Source organism: Homalodisca vitripennis, unplaced genomic scaffold, assembly GCF_021130785.1.
Source record: "Homalodisca vitripennis isolate AUS2020 unplaced genomic scaffold, UT_GWSS_2.1 ScUCBcl_3337;HRSCAF=8813, whole genome shotgun sequence".
Taxonomy (NCBI): domain Eukaryota; kingdom Metazoa; phylum Arthropoda; class Insecta; order Hemiptera; family Cicadellidae; genus Homalodisca; species Homalodisca vitripennis.
In genome coordinates this window covers 29,284-47,553 of record NW_025779447.1, presented here as the reverse complement: position 1 = coordinate 47,553, position 18,270 = coordinate 29,284, and the positions used below count along the sequence as shown (strand labels likewise).

General features: G+C 33.1%; 1 protein-coding gene across 1 annotated transcript in view; it reads left to right on the top strand.

Moving 5' to 3' along the window:
• Window positions 1-1,324: 1,324 nt before the first annotated feature.
• LOC124372477 (cadherin-86C-like) overlaps window positions 1,325-18,270 on the top strand; it is a gene marked incomplete at its 3' end in the record, with an annotated part of 45,857 nt that continues 28,911 nt past the window's right edge. The window contains 16 exon segments of the mRNA XM_046830879.1: window positions 1,325-1,500; window positions 3,665-3,852; window positions 3,854-3,907; window positions 6,831-6,873; window positions 6,876-6,913; window positions 8,850-8,972; window positions 9,149-9,289; window positions 10,676-10,799; window positions 12,966-13,161; window positions 13,287-13,377; window positions 14,118-14,270; window positions 14,616-14,931; window positions 15,016-15,191; window positions 16,248-16,347; window positions 16,949-17,038; window positions 17,134-17,356. Coding sequence (XP_046686835.1) covers window positions 1,326-1,500; window positions 3,665-3,852; window positions 3,854-3,907; window positions 6,831-6,873; window positions 6,876-6,913; window positions 8,850-8,972; window positions 9,149-9,289; window positions 10,676-10,799; window positions 12,966-13,161; window positions 13,287-13,377; window positions 14,118-14,270; window positions 14,616-14,931; window positions 15,016-15,191; window positions 16,248-16,347; window positions 16,949-17,038; window positions 17,134-17,356 — 2,231 coding nt within the window.

Here is an 18,270-nt window from a genome sequence, read left to right as displayed (position 1 = left end):
AAGAGAGGCATGATGGCGTGTACAAACGTGACGCGACGTCTGTGAAGTTGGGCGCAATTATGAATTGTATCCCTGTCGTTGACTCTTCGTTAGTTCACATTAGTTAATCCAATTATTTCGTTAGTTATACTTTGTAATAGCCTAGGTATTTACAGCCTAAGGTTAATTTGTGAGTCATCTTTACTCAAATATTCACTGTTACTTCAAAAGTAAAATAAGCTAGCCAACTATTTTAATTTCTTTTAGTTAAAAAAAAAAAAAATTTTATTTCAGTCCGCAAACGACATAAATTTGTGCGAGTCATTTTAATGCTAGCTTGCACACGTTGAAAGTCCAATTATTATAACATGTGGAATACTCTGTCACCTGAAGGAGGCACCTATATAGAGTGCACTGTGTAGATTCGTGTCACAAAGACACAAGTACACGAACTCAGCTGTCTCTGCAGGCCGCAATCCTACTACCTGCCGGTCCTCAATCATCAACTGGTGTGGTAGCATGATGACGTTCAGAAATTTGTTGTGTGTATTGAAATTATTTTATGAAATGTATGTAATGCGATCCATGGAAAATTAAGAAAACGAGTGCAAATTTGTGAAAACAATACCGGCATAAGTGACATGTTAAAATATATATTAATATAGCTACATACAATTACGTTAGCTTTACATTTTCATTAATTTACATAGTATTTTTACCCATTCTCTTTATTTCGTCATAAAGATTGCATATTTAATATAATTAACTGAACTGAATTGAAGAAGAACTAATAAAACCGATCTACGCACATAGGGAATACAATATTGATGATAGACAGGGCAGCCCGACCTTAAAGCTGTGTGTGCGCGTGCGAGAGCGCTCTGGTCAGTGTGTGTTCGTAACTCTTCATGCAGGAGCTATCTCTCTCCAGACAGAGTACAGTGAAAGTAACAATATAGCCAAAGCTTGAAGTTTCTTTTTGACAATGGAAGGATTGTGAAGGAAACATGATTTTTCTGGACATTTGCCATCGTTCAGTAGGTACCATTAGTGTTACTGATTTTTTTGTATCACTGAACGACGGCAAATGTCCGGGCAATTCCTATTTCCTTCTCATAGCCATAGTGTTGTGAATGCTAAAATTGACAAGAACCGATAATGACAAGTGTACATAGGTTACAGATTGTAGTCGGATTTTGAAATGCGGGCTAGTGTAAATGATGGCGGAATTCACACATTAAAAAGCTAGATTGTAATTTGCAGTGATGTGGTACATTACAAAGTCGGGATACTAAATAAAGCGTGTAACAGTGTTGCGTTGTGTTACAGGGATGATATTGCTGATGATGGCGGCATCAGCAGCTCTCCTGGTGGGCACTGGTGCCAACTACCCAGTGTTTGAGGCGACTAACAACATGAGACAAGTGCTACTCCCCGCAGACACTAGGACAGGTACCATAATCTACCGGTTACGCGCTTCAGACGCTGACCGTGACTACCCGCTCACGTTCGCTGCTACAGGTACACTATCAACGTACATCATGTAGAGTAATGATTACCGGTTTATCGATAGCATAGTCTCGTCAGTTCAATATGGTTCAGCGGTTATCGCCAAGTCGATAACCGAATATAGCGACAATCGAACGTGACTGTTCCTGTCCCGGCCTTTACAAGCAACCCGTTTTCCCTGCCATTTGTGGTGCATTAGTTCGAAATAAATCCTTTTTTAAGTTATCGATTCGCTTAGGTTGTTTTAGAAAGCTCTTCTGTCCCTGACTTTGTCAGAAACAATATGACGTAGGCTACTACTTAAAATTTACACATGAATTGTTAAACGTGTATTATTATATAGTGATAGATAATAAAAAAGAAAAAAATATTATAACCATGACCTTTATCACATAACATTTATTGCTTTTTACTTTCGATGGGGTGACACCACCAACTTCCGCACCTGGTGCCACCCAAGGTAGCTACGCCACTGACTGGTACTTTTATATTACATAGTCGAGCATCCTGTCTGAAATTGTGTGGTTGAAGTTAATACATCTTTATCTCCAAAACATCGTTTGCAACGAGAGTGTCATTGGGCTTCTAGAATTAAATGGTCTAACGTTTAAAGACTTACCTACAGTCAGAAATGATTACTGAATAAAATCCCAATATCCACACGCTATCCACCATGTTGTTTCATGTGGGAATTGATTTAGTTGTATTCACCTAGCATCGGGATTGGATGCAATATCTTCAAATGGACTGTTACATAATCGAAGGCTGTATTTTGAAATCAAATGTCCCAAGTATTGCATTTCTATCGTGTTGCACTTAATTAAATTGTAACACGCATCGATGATGACCATGCTGCTCATATATTAGTAAAACTGAGCTGAATTCCAAAATTTAACTTTTTGGTGATCCTGTTTTTGTTTCAATTTTAAATATTTTTTAATAAATACTTGTCGGCAATTTTATCTAAAACTTACATTACTTTTGTCTCGAATTTTTCCTATGCTCAAAAGCAATGGCTGTTATTTTGCTGGCATCACTACTAATTAATTGTTTCTAGACAAAAACTAATAAAGTTATGTATAGAATCTAATGAGAAAACAGTTTTTGAAATTACAATGGTATTCATTGGACTGTGTCTATAATAGTGGCTTTATAGAGTAAAATGCTCGATGTCTTATGACATCGATTGTATGAGTCCGGGGATGATGACATTTGATAAAATATTACATTGTACAACTGTACTGTCAGCAACGTCATCGCTGGGGTTTCATAATTTTATTTTGTTGTTTTATACGCATGATGTGAAGAAGAGATTATGAGGCAGAAGGATAGGCAGGGCCGTACACAGCTTTGGCGGGCCCCGGAAAAAAGTTTATGCGGCAGGGACCCGTCATGTCTCGACGCCGCGCCCCCCGTCACACCGCTTCACCCCCCCCCCCCCACACCGTTATCCCATTGACAACATCTTATTATTTTGTTAATTGTAGTAATATTCAATATATATTACTAAAAACTATTAGTGACAAAATTCTTATTAATCTTCTAATTAATTTTGTTGCTTCATTTTAAGAATAGTTTTTCATTAATTTAGTTAACTCAAAAATGTAGCTATAATATTTAGTTTACTTATTATTTAATATTTTACTATTTAGTTTACTAGTATTAGTTGTCCGATTGAAATTTTTTTAGATATTAATGATTGTGAGATAAATCTTTAAAAGGTGTGCTTTTTATTTTGTGTTTATTCTCAATTAAAAATAATTCGTCTTTTGTATCGAAATTCCAGTTATTATCCATCAGGTCAGACCGGACGAAAGCGTTGAGGTCATGGCAGTAATGTCTGTAATGGCAGCAATTATTATTAACTTTTCCGCTTGAATGCATGATATAAATAAACACGATCGAGATTGTTAAATCAAAAGTATAATTATTATTTTAATTGATTATAAATTATGTATGTAGTATGCATCAAAAATGTTTCAGAGCAGTAACAGATTTTAGCATTAAATCATTTTTTTATAAAATGTAAAATTAGTAAAACTTGTTATGACAACCTGTAATTTAACCTATTGTAATTTAAAATAAAAGAAGTTTTAATCCTATGCACATGTATCAGAGTTTGTGAAAATTCAGATTTCTATTTATATATTTGTGGAACAAAAACAATTATTTACAGATTTTGGAAGCTATGTTATTCGCATAGAGACTCTACCTTGTTACGTGAACTCGTCTACTTGCTCGGCTAACGTGTTCCTGGAGCGTAGTGTTGCACCTGGTCAGCTGTACAAGTTTCGCCTAACAGTGCGAGACACCGCAGGGGATACAACCACAGTAGCAGTCACCATCGAGGTGACAGGTGGTTTCCAGCGACATCAATGCTGTCTTCCCACACATCCCAGGAGTCATCATGGTGCCTGAGGTTAGTTATCACCTTCCACTTCTGGAATTGAGATATGCACTGTGCTTTAGACAATCCTTATAACTAGGGCTACTGGTTATTTGGAATGGCAAAAAAATATGTTTTCCAAAAAGAAGTTTATTCCAAAGAAAAGTAGTAAATAAATAGTAGTTTATACTCATGTAGTTGTAAAAAGGATCTTATAGCAATTTGGACAGAAAACTTAGTCTCTGAGTTTGTTTACTGGAACATGTACACAATGATTTTCACTCAGATAAATTGAACTTATCCTCCAACATTTTCAAGAAGTAAACTTTCAATCAGAGGATTGTATAATTGATTTCAGTAACAACTCCAAAGTGAATTCCTTGGTCAGTCAAGCCCTTATTTGATCATATTATATTAAATACATTACGTATAATAAATAACATTAAAAATATTTTTTAAGCAATCCTATAAGAATATTCCGAAAATAACTTGGAAACATTACAAAACATGGATAACTTTTATTAATTATTTAGCTATCCTATCAAAATTAATGACTATTTAAAAAGTGTACCAAATCAGGAGAAGTTACAGACTCCAGCCATACAAGGCTCCGTTTAGGAAAGGGGCATCAAATCAAAATAAATATTGAATATATAGTATAAAAATGGATTTCACCTTAAAATAACTTATATAACAAGAGTTGGTACCGTTCCATAGTATCACTACTCCAATGGTTTCCGGAAAGCTCCTTCATTGCAGGCACTACTTTTCTCCCCCATTTTTCTCAGAACTGAAAACAAGATTCACCTGGTGAGCTAGAGCAATACCCACAATCTCTTCCTGCTCACTCCTTGTCCGTAATTTAGGAATTGAATGGATTAAACATTCAACTAACAAAATCAAAATACCCATTGTAGTGTAGCTGTAACAGCGTAGTCAGGGGACAAGGCATATCTCTCTCCCCAAACTATTTAAAATAAATATTCATCACAACAGAGTACCAAATAACTCGACAGAACGTGATGGAAGAGTTATCACAGATGGATACGGACGGACTGTTCTTTCATCTTTTGACCTTAAAATCAACAGTTCTTCATGGGATCAAGAGGAATTAACTATGTACGTTTTTTCTAGAACCTTTCTTTTAAGAGTTATCGCACAGATGGACAGGCGAACATTTTTTTGGTTTGCAGTTTTAAGAACTAAAATCTCTGTTCACTGATTTAGAAATAATAAGTTTCTATTAGTTACTTTTTTCCAACGACCCTAAGATCGAACCAAACTCTGGTCTCCCACTCGAGAGCTCAACCTAGGCAGTATTCACTAGGATTTATATGTACTTATTTGGTTACAACTCAATTGTTTTCCAATGCTGTATAACCCCCACAGATGAAATTAGACTTGGTTTAAATCTGGCATTGTTGGATGATGTAACTCAGTCGTGGGTGGGGGTTGTAAAGTTTCTCTTCTACCTGTAATCTGCCTTCTGTGGAATGTCTTGAGAACGAAATGAACTATAGATTTTATATTTTTTAAAAGGTTCATTTCTATACAAGGCAAGATACATGACTATATGGGATTTAGCTGAGAGTAAGGGAAACTTAACTATCTTCAGGATATCTCAAAACTGGGTCGATCTATACACTTGAAGTTTTGCATTAAGCAAGCCATTCAGCGACACTTGATGTGACTCACTCAAATGTTGTATAACATTGAGGATAGTAAATATATTCATTAGTTCACATTATCCATCCCCGCATAGTAGATAGATGGTAACACTTTATTAAGTTATGTTGAGTAAATATAATATTTGAAGAAGCTATTTTCTTTTTATACAATGTCTAAGTAATAAAATCTGTTTGCCAATTCATAGAAGTTTTGGTTCACACTTTCAAATGTGCTACATTTTTTAATACATAACGTTACATAATAAAAAGCCAATAATCCACTCCTTCCATAAAATATGAGTTGATATATTTGGTCCCAAAGTAAATATACTGTATATCTGCAATCTGCATAAGATATCACTCTCTCTCCACTTTCTGCTCATAACAAATAATTGTACAAAACTATGTATCGATTTCATGGTAAATTTAACAGACTGTATTAGCTGTCTTAAATCAGAAAGAGGTTGTTTGTGGCCTTTATAAACTTTCTGAAGATTATTTGATCATCTAGAATGTACCTAATATATTGTGAAAAGTATGAAATGTAAGTTTCAGCCCAAACTTGCAAAAAGAACATAGTTCAACTACTTTATTTCAAACCATCTATATCTACCACACACCATATCCATGCTATAAAAAAAGTTGATTAAAACGTTTAAACATATTTTTCATGTAACAGTCAGTATCTTTCAATAGACTACTTTCTTTTTGACATGGAAGGAAATTTTGACATGAAAAGACCTTTCAAAAAAATTATGAAAGATCATTTGCTTAGAGTAGAATTATATTTATTATGACTTTAGTCCGAGTTCACCAGAGAATAATATTATTCTAAAACAATGTTGATCTCACCTTGTTTTAAAACGTTATACATATAATGATTTAGTTCGCATTTTGTTGTTATTTATTTTCAAGTGTCCTTATCTCTTGTTGTCTCTTCCAAGATTGTAATATTAGGCTGTTTTAATAAACCATTTCATTTCATTTTGATCTGCAAACAGCATAAGTATATCAACTTACATGTTCACAGTTGGATTCCATAGTAAAGCTTCTGCAATTTGTTGATGGGGCCAATCTACTATGTAATCCCTTCAATGGTATGCTGGCTATTCACCCTAATTTACCCTCCATATTCGTCCTACTTACCTTTGTCACCAGCTCCTTATAGCTGTTGTAGTTGAATCCAAAAATTACAGAATCAGCAGAAAAAAGAATAATCAGCAGAAATCTGTAGCCTGCCTTCTGTTGTTCCAAAATGGAAACATACTTACCTATTGTTTTTGTTTCAGGATACTAAAGTTGGTACAGAACTAGAGTATGTAATTGTGAGGAAGAACCGAGAAATTCACATCCAGCCTTATTAGAGCTCTGGGTAAGTACGAGGTTTGTAAATTTTTCACAGATATAAGAAATCTATTTGAAGATACATCATAATTAGTTTAAACTAATTTTGTCGTATAATTTTGGACTATATATATAATTAAACTTTTAATTTGCGAGTAAACTTTTTTGCTAAGTCTAAGATATGTTTGGTCGCTCAAGTGCTTTAATATCTTAGGAAAGATGCTAGAATCATGTGATATCAAATCATAGAATTAAAGGTAAATAGAGGTGAGAAATTGAAGTTGTGCTAATATAATTGTCTCAATTATAATTTGCTGTGATTGGTTTAGACGAAAACAACTGTAGTTGCTGTAATACCTATCTGCCAAATGTGATACTATTACTCAAATTATTTTCAATACAATATCATCAAACAAATACTGTTTTATATATCCAATCCAATGTGTGTTTGTACACAGTAAACAACAGCAACAAATTTCATCGCTCAGGAACATGTTCTTTAGACAAGTTTGTATGTAAAAGAATGATTTTCATATATTTGTATTACAGGGAGTTCGGTTAAATTTGTCAACTTTTGACTATGCACTATTGGCTAATTAATTTGTTTCATTCATTTTAGTATAATGAAAAAACAGTATATAACGAATACAGTATTTTGAATTAATTACTAGTTGCAATGAAACAGTAATTTATAGTTAATAAATATAGTAATAAAAAATAAACACAACAATAAAAAATTAATGAAACAAATCATTAAGTTTCAAGAAGTTAAAATATATAAAATATAATTTTTATATAATTTTAAGTTCATATAATTTTAATTTAATATAATATAGAAATGCAATATCATATTAAGCTAAGCTTTAGTTTAGTCAAAGGATTTTTTTAGGCTTTATAAAAACAAGACATAAGTCTGAACAGAAAGCTATAAATTTACTTAAATTGTTTTCCAGAGTACCCAAAACCATGTATGTATTTAAATAAGAACGTTCAACATCGCATAGTAAAATGTGCAAAATAATCTCATAAAAGTAAGAATATGTTAGGATGAATAAAAAATTACACAGTGAACATAAATCAGATTAAAATAGTATTTGCTTACTCATATATTACATAAATGGATGTGTGTTTGTGTGTCTATAAAGAAGAAATAGTAGTCTAGAGCTGTTTTAAATAATTTACAAACTGCATCAAAATTTCAACATATTTTCCCAGCAGCATATGGTTGTAATTAAATCTGTAGAAACACTTGGGTAAGATTGTCTTCAAAACTCTTAAACACGGAATTGAAATAAGGTTTGAAGTACTCAGAGGAAGTCAAAACAAAATTAAAGTCAAGCATTTTCTATATATATATATATCTATATTTATTTATATATTTCCTCCATTAATAAGACATGTTTGTAAGCACTGCTACTCATGACAATAGATTCAATACTTCAGTAATACATTTTAGATAATAGTAAAGTATAATTCTAGTACAAAAGACGGATTCCTCACAATTCCCTTTATGCCTTTGACTTTTTAACGCTATGAAATAAATAATATGAGAAAGATCATTATAGTGAAGTTTGAAAGTAATGGTTTTGCACAGACAATTTAGTATCGAACAAATTGATTTTAATGTGTATAAGGTAACAGACTACCTACAGATTAAATTTATAATAGTCTGATGTACTGTATAACACGTGTTATACTACACAATGCAGTACGATATTGTCATGAAGTAAAAAGATCATTGAATTTTAAGATATGTGTGTCAATAAATTAATCAACATGAAGATATGTGGAAATAAACAGCGATTTTTATTTCTTAGAATGAGCTATTATAAAAAAGAGTTATTTTTGTAAGCACACATTTAAGGCTTATATTTTATTTTGTTACAGATTGTAATAAAATATTTGTTAAGTAATTAAAATTTAAGTTTTTTTTACAGAAAGAGGTGAATGGAAGTTATCTTCAGCCAGCTCCAGAGTTCCGATTGGTCCAGAGCTCCAAGAAGGATACATCCACAGGACTGATAAAACTAGCCCAGGAACTGGACTACGAACAGCAGACCATGTACAGGCTATCAATTTACGCTTTGGTACATACAAATTTATAAAGTGAATTGTATTTCCTTTTTAAGCTGTTTTGTTGACTTTCTTCCAGTGTTTAAAATATAATTCTAAATATTAATGTTCATACAGCAAGCCAGATACAAACACTTATTACGTTTATTCTTAGATAGAGCATGGTGGATGAAGATTATGTGTGATGCAGGACATGTATGCAGTACCAGGGGAAGACTCCCGTAACATTGCAGGGTTCCAGTTAGTGGTGGTGGTGGCAGACATACAAGACACTCCACCCCTCTGGGACCACATTGCCCCCATCACTGTCCTCTCATCCAACCTGAAGGAGGTCAGTGTTTCGTCTTCCACTGTAAGTAGTTATTGTGTTACAGTTTTTCTATCTATTTTAATGTATCTCATTTGTTTTTGTTGTGTAGTGTAAAATACATGGAATTTATCAGGCAAGAATACTGCCAACTACTTAGTAAGTAAATTATGAAGTTTTATCTGTGTTAAAAATATACATATTATTATCAATCTGCCCCATTAAAAGATTTGAAAAAGAATGATCAAACATGGTACTTGAAACCTAAAAGTCAAATTCGATTATTCCTTGAGGCTTTTAATAGATCAAATGCTAAATCAATCTTATACTTATATTTGTAATTATACCTGTACAGAATGTCTCACAACGATTTGAACAAACTTTGCCATGTTGTTTAGCAGGTAGAAACTAACAAATAATACAAGATAACATGTGTCATATCTTGCTTAGTTTAAAATTATCTGTCTCTGTGTGAGTTTGAAAAAAAAACTCATGATAAATTCATGAAACCCGGCAGAAATCTTTACTATACTGAGTAAAACAATCATGTAAATTATTACCTCTCTGCAGGAATCCATTTCAAATCAGCTGCGGCTCAAGGTTTTCAAAGTTTAATTTTTCTAATCTACAAAAAAAACTTCGTAATTTCAAATTACAAAATATGGTGATAGTGTCAAGGCAAATCTAATATTACATCATTTGGTCTTTATCATGAAGTTAAGGATTATTGAGAAAAACAATTTTTTCAGTCATGTATTCAAAATTATTTTGAAGAAGGCTAACACTCTGGATGGTTTAGGAGATATAAAATCCCTTCCAAAAACAGTCTTCTCTTGGGAAATGTTTAACCTATAAGAAATTTGTTCTAGCATAAAACAAATTACTGAGTGCAATTTTAAAGTTACTCTTTTGAATTTTTGGTGGGGTGGGGGGCCTGAACCTCCTGAGCCCTCCACTTATATACGCCCATGTGTTCTATTGTTTTTTGTTTTATGGGGATGATGCCAATTGGTTTCATTGGGCCATTTTGGTAATTTAACTTTTCTCCCTTTTTCATGCTCAGTTTTCAGTCAGTTAACTGCTGCCTGTCTTATTCCTCACTATATGTTTATAGTTTTAGTGTTATTCCATTACCAAATTAGTGTTATTCTATAATATTTTCAATAAAATATTTCAGCACTAGCCACCACATTTTGTTGTTTTAGGTTAGTGGGGAATGTGACTAATTTGGAACAATAGGGTTTGATAATTCCATGACATAAACATAGTATCAAAATAACATTAGTGTATCAATTAAAAATTATGATTCATAGTGAAATTTACTTTTATTGTAGGTTTATAATGTTATACATAGTAATTTTATACCTAATTACTGGAAATGTTAATAAGAAAGATACATGTTGTTTACAGGGAGACTTAGTGTTAAAGGTGACAGCTCGTGATGGGGACACAGGTTCACCTCGGCAGATAAAGTATGGACTTGTCTCTGAGGGCAATCCTTTCACAGTTTTCTTCTCCATTGGCAGGGACAACGGTATGAATACATAAGAATTTAGTAGGCATTGCTTAACTATAGTAATAATCCTTTGTAGTTGTAACTCATGGGGTCTGGTAAACACATTATAATAAGATATGTGCTGTTAAACAAAAGGTTCCATCATCAAAACGTTTGTCATATCAACTGCTGTGTATGTTGGAACATAAGAACAATAAGAACAATAAGATGATGGAAAAGTTGGTACACAGCTTAAGAAGCCATACAAGCTACAGCAGATCTCTCTGAACAACAGCATACTTTTCAGAGAGACCACTCATATCTTAGTGCCATTACTGAGCTGCACAGAATATTCATGCCAGTAATGTCTTGATGACACTAGAACAGACTTTCAGGTGCCATGTTATCTTCTCATATCATTGAAACTATGCATTCTTAGTGCAGTCCATACAAAAGTTAGGGTTTCAGTATTCAAACATTTTTTAAGTGATTTTTTTAAGATGAGGGCAAAATATAATCTATAATGTAATGAATATGAATGAAGGAAGGATAAAACAGTGACTGCGACACTGTTCTGTAATAATGGGAGTAATATCAGTTTAGAATTGGGATATTAATTAATTATGAATATTACTTGTATAGAAACAAATTTTATTTCTTTTATGTCCCAATTCTACTCTAAATAGTTAGTGAATGATTAGAGATATTTAAATATCACATCAATATAACAGAATAGTGATCAAACTAAACAAAAGTTAACCAGAAGTAAGTTAACCTAAATACAAGTTGTTATTTATACAACTACAAGAGCCATTGATGTAACTAAAGGTGCAGTTAAGTAAAATTTGGTGGATTGTGTTTAAAATATAAACTTAATAAATGCTGAATGAACAATTCATGAACAGTTGTAATTTGTGTTATATTTTCAGAGTTATTAGGATTTTACAATATTCTGTTATTGTAAAATAGCAACACTATAAGGGATTAATAATAAGTACAATTAATGTACTAGTATACAATGAATGTTTAGAGACTATTCCTTCTAAATAGCTCAAATCTTGGATTAAAAAAAATTGTTTTATGCTCCAATAAATATTTATTTTACTATGAATGATTTAATTTATATTTAAAGTGACAATTTCTCAGTTTTTTTTTTACTCTAAGAGAGGTGTATACATTACAGGAGTTTTTACTATTTAAGGTAAATTGGATTATATAAAATAACATAGTATTGTATTAATCAGATAAATTAAGACATCAGAGGTGTGAAAACCTAACAAAGAATAAAGACAGTCAATATGTTTCCACAGTGTGTTTCTGTTTGACAAGAAGGAATGCTACTGCAATCACAAAGTTTTTTAGTTCTTTTTAGCAAAGTTAACTTTGAGACTTGTTAGGCCACCTTAGAAGTGTAAAAATGATCATTAGGTGAAGGCAAAAGCTATAATAATTGCCAACTGATGCCAGTTCATTACCTTTCTTGCGTATATAAATGTAATTACTGTGTTCTAAAATATCAAACAAATTAGTAGTTATTGAGCAAATAAATTATGCTTTAAATAACAATTTCAGTTCTATGATTTTGAAAACGAATCGTTGTCTCACCTATGGAAATTGAACAAACACTGAGTACCTGTTAAGTGACGTTTTACTCTTGCCAGTTCCCACTTAGTGGATTTGTGACTTTTAGCAACAAGTGGGCTTCCCATAACTGACATAAAACTTCATAGCTTTATTCTTTGTGTGACTATTTGAACCATAGGTAAAATATGCTGATATTCATATTCCTACAATAAATGATGATAAGTTACCAGTCAGTAGACTTTTTGAATTGGGTCTGTATAAGTGATTTCTCCAAGTTCCAAATAATGTATAACAGCTACTTTTTGGCTGAAGATTCAACAAGTTATTTAATGAAATAATGACCCAAACCAGAGTGTAATTTAAATTATAAACAAAAATTGGACATTATAATGAAACAAAAAAGTAATATTTTAAAGCATTTAGAGGTAATTTAAAATAAAACTTATTTAAACTTTAAATCAGGAAGACTACACATTTAACACCAAGTGTTCAAATATTATTGGGCAGTTACTACAGAGCAATGCATAACTCTTTTAATTCAATCATTGCCATATTTTATATATTATATATATATATATATATATATATAAAAAACACCTGTTTGACATTGTTATGGTCCAGGAGAGATACGTTTGGTGCGGCCATTGCGGGAATTAGTATCTATCTCCCACGCCCACCAGCCAGTGCTGCTAACAGTGCTAGCTGAAGAGGTAGTGGACTCCCGCCAGGATGAACTCCCTGCCATGTCCAGCGAAGCTACTGTTGCACTCTTGTTGGGTGAACTGGGCAACACCCCTCCATATTTCCAAAGCTCATTGTAAGTTCAGTAACATTCAAAATTGTTAATTGATCAATATTTTAATCATTCAGTTGTATTGATTCATTAATACCTACTCAACCTATTATTGCATGTGTTTTTCAAAAGTATAATGTTGTTCCCAGTTATTCAACAATGATTGAGGAAAACAGTGCTCAAGGGACAATTCTGCGATTTGATGATGCTTATAACACACAAGTCAGAGATGATAATATGGTGAGTATTTTTTATGAGGATTTTTTAATGGATTTTTTAGGGGGATGGATGACTTATTTTATATACATATTTTTAAGCAAATTAAGTAATTTTCCTGAACTAGAACTCTGTATTAACACAAGCAGATTTGTAGGCCATGCACTCTATCAAGCATCTTATCATGTACAACTGCATGGTCTGCACTGGACATATTAAGTGTGTTGCAGATTGTGATATTTCACAGTAGTGTTCTAGTTGTCATTTATTTTATTATGTCTCATTGTCTAAGAATTTTTTCAAGTTCATAATCATATGTAACAACCTAATATGTACTGCAGATCATTAATAACTATTGACCATCTGAATATATTTTTGTATGTTGATAGTATAACTTTAATTTTGTACATTGTATATTAATTCAGAAATAGACAAAGTATTTTGTTTCAGTGGATAAAGATTCTATTATACAGTATATTCAGTTTGGAACACACAGCAGTTTTCAACCAATTGTAAATTTTGATTCAGCCCAATCCTGTAGTAAATTGGTTCAGTAAGTTTTGTGTACTTCATTTTATAACAAAGGGTGAGAATACTGAGCAGTGACTAATAATACTCCTGTTTCAGACATCATGCTACTACATATGATGCTACTAGAGCCAGCCATATTTGCATGTCAAATAGACCCCTTCACAACCCCACTATTCACAAACATAAATCCATTTTTTTAAAGAATGTTATAAATTCAACAATCTTGTTTGCAGGGTAAGATGGGAGTTTTTGCACTCTCATTGGAAAACAACAATGGAACTTTTGAAGTGAGTCCTAATATTGCTGAGCGACTAGCAGATTTTGTCATAAGAGTCAGGGATAACTCCATGTTAGATTACGAAACCAACAAAGTCCTCACATTCAAGGTATGTTACAGATATTAAATATTCTTTTAATTCAAACAATTAAATTAATTTTCATCACAAATACCGATTTAATATTTGTTTTAGAAAACTATAATAATTTACCTTTTCTCCTTTATTGGTAAAAAGTTAGTTTTCCTGTTTGTAATAACTGAAAAATATACGTTTATTTTCTTTATAGATCACAAATTAAATGTTTTAAGATGGATTTCAAGGATAATTATTTGTGATACTTTAAATGTTATATATAAAGTGCATTGGAACTAACATTGTATAGTTTTACACATTATTTTTAGTTGATACTTTTTATAAATTTGATATAAAAATTACCGAACGTGCATTTTACAGATCGTGGCTAAGGAAGTAACCCCAGGGAAGAAGTCACTGTTCTCAACAGTGAATGTTACTGTACACTTGTTGGATATGAACGATAACCCACCCGTGTTTCTGGCACCACAGTACTCAGTCAGTATGCCAGAGAATGTGACTTTAGGTCACCAAGTCATAACTGTGGCAGCCCAAGACCCAGACACAGGACTGGGAGGTCTGGTGAGGTACACAGGACTCCAAGGGTACCTTAACACTTCCCTCAGTCTGCATCCTCATACTGGTACCATCACTGTCAACACCATCAAGCATGGCTTCGACCGGGAAATGGCTTCAGGTACAGCATTACTTTGAATGATAAAAACTATATCTATGGTAGCCTTCATGTCTATATTTTGTCTGTTTGGTCAAATGCCTGCAGAATACCATTTCTTGGTCGAGGCAAGAGACAGTGATGGATTGGGCAATCGTGCAGCTGTACCTCTTACAATTACAGTGCTGGATGTTAATGACGAGGCACCCAAGTTTGTACGAGATCCCATGGATTTCATCTTGGATAAGGACGGACTTGGATTTACAGAGAGAGCTTTTATTAAGGTACACCAGATGGAATTTCGGTATAAATTTGTCTATACTTTAAAATGCTAAATCAAAAACGTTTTAAATCTATTTCATTACAGTATATTTATGTCCCCAATATGCATGTTCCCTATTCTTTTTATTAGTTGTTATCCTTTACTTGTTGACAACATTTTAAGTATTTAGAGATATGAAAGAATGATGATCCTTTATGTTTGAAACCCCTATGACACTTATACAGAGTATTTATTCTGAGTATAAGTAGTTGAACATATTTCCAAAATGTTAACTATCTAATGCTTTTATGTTGTAAATGGCATTGTTTCAATTAGTATGAATTAATTATTCCTGCATTATACATTTTAGAGACCTTAAAGTTTCTTAGGAAAAAAAATCTTCAATTATTTTCAGAAGCTCTTCCTAACCGTTTTCAGAACACTAGAAATAAAACAAAGCACCAATACTCTATTCATCGTCTGACTAAGCTTGAAAATGCCCACATTACACGGGAATTAAATTTTATAATATTTTGCCTGAGGAGATAAAATAAGAAAACAGTTTCAACAAATTTGTTTCATTCCTCACGAAAACACTCACTACAGCCTACTTGTATAAAGTTGAAGAATTCAGTTCACTTTCTCATTCCTAAAATAATTCCAGTGTCACTCAGAAAGCCAAATGATTTTAAGAGTTAATTATTGCTACTGAAATTTATTACACTTTATAAATTATTATCATTACTGTTTTGGCATATTTTTTAATTTTCTTGGCGTGTCATATTATAGGAGTGAAGGTATTACAGGCTTCCCCTTTATGTAATTTAAAATGACAGATTATTGAATAAAATTGATGTAATTTAACTATGTACTAACAAATCATAAACCTTATGTGTTAACTAATTTAATCGACATTCCACATCCACATTAAAAATCAAATCCAGATTCAATGTTAACTCTGCTATAACCATTGTAATCAGTTATCCCACATCGCATTGTGAGGAGTAAGAGATAAACTTGGGAATGACAAAACACTTTTGAAAAAATTGTTCATAGCCTAGTTCAAATTTTATTTCAGGCTATTGACATGGATGCAGAGCCACCCAACAACATTGTTCGCTATGAGATAGTTAGTGGAAACTATGGAGAAACCCGATTCTCCGTTCATGGAGAAACTGGTAAGTGACCTAAATTTACAATAATATCGTCTTCAATTCAGATGTGAAGACATCCAAAAATAAATTGTTTGAATTTTTCTAGACGTATACATTTTAAAAATTGAGCTTGGGTTTATATCTGGCTGGATACCTTGAATAGTAATTCATTAGAAAAGCTAGTTCTCGTGAAAGTATGATTGAGAAGGAAGAGTATAACCCATGTTCTTAGTCACTTCTCAGAGGCTTTGTTGGAGGCATTTTTTCATTCGGGGAACAGAAGATCTAGCTAGTCCTCAGGATAAAAGTGGTTGAGGAAAGAGTTGAAAGTGGCCACATAAAAATACTTTAACCCTACATGCCAGGTCTCCCTCCAGTCCTGGGCCACACTATTGCCCTTAGTGATGGGCCCTGCCTGCCATCATCAAAGGGTAATTCCACCATTTTTGAGCGTGTTAACCTTCTTATTTTACTTAGGATATAACTACTCTTTCAATTATGGTATGTATCTTTTTACTCTTGAGTCAACTTTTGTTTGCACAATACATAATATATACATAAAAATTAAAACACCAATTTGTTTCTCACAATTATTACCAACAGTGAAAATGTAATAATTTCACAGGTGAACTGAGAGTGGTAAAGTCTGTTAACCGGCCTGTCAGACAAGCTTCAATCTCTGTGATGATACTTACTGTGAGAGCATATGACATGGGTAAGTTAGGGATCATCAAACCCTACAAGTCTATTTCAAATAAAATTACCATTTGTTTTTTTTTAAGTAGTATTATAGTTGGTCTCATCTGGCAGGAATCCCAACGCAGTGGAGTATTGCCCAGGCTCGAGTATACCCGTACTCGAGTGGGGCGAGGGTGCTCACATTCATTGTTCCGGGGAAGCCAGACAAGGAAACAGTACAGAAGCTTCTGGAGGGAGTTACAGGGGGAGAAGTTACCGTACAGGAGGTAAAAGCCTTCCACAACTACCAGGGTCCGGCTCAGGATCTAACCCATGGCAGCTCTGACACAGACAAGTAAGTTTGAGTTTGTGATAGCTACAAGAAATTAGGGTCTTTGATAAAGTAATTTATTTATTAAAAGTCAATCAATTCTAATGGAAAAATAATGTGATTAAAATAAAATTTTATCAACTTATCCATCAATGTATACAAAATCATTGTGAGTTTTATTTATGACATTTGCTTGGAAATAGTTCGTCTTAGCTATTATCAAGGATTCTAATTTTCTCTATGTCTAAAGGGAATATACATGATCATACTCCTTGTGCAATATGTAAGTAAAAACTTTTCACTTCCTTTGTTCTGCAAGATGTTATAAAATAGTCAAATATATTAAAAGAAGTTCATTGTAAATTTCTTCTTGATGTATAAATGAAGTATCTGGACTTATATCCCCATTAGCAGGGGGGTATAGTGACAGGGCTTGGTCATGTTGAAGGATTGGCAGTATAACCCCCAGGAGGTGCTATTCAGGCCATGTATATGTACAGTAGTGGTACTGTACCCCCTCATGTATGGCGTCAACATGATATCAGAAGCATCGGGGGTGCAATGAGGTTACCCCATTAGTCTGCCCATCTAACACTCTCACTATAATCCCACCATAGTTGTTACAACCACCAACTATAAAACCAAACTTATTAGAACTCATTTGTGCACTCAAATGAGCACAATTAATTCTCTCTAAGTGCGTAACGAAAAGAGAAATTTTAGTAAACACTGAGATCACTTCAACTTGTGGTATTTTATATATATATATATATATATATATATATATATATATATATATATATATATATGTTTAGAACCTCAGCACTTGCTGGTCCAGGAGCGTAAATCGTGCGTACCTTGTTGGTCATCGCGCCTCATGCTGGTCCGGGCCTTGAACGTGTTGGTCCGGACCCGCAAGTTACGAGGCTCTGTATAGA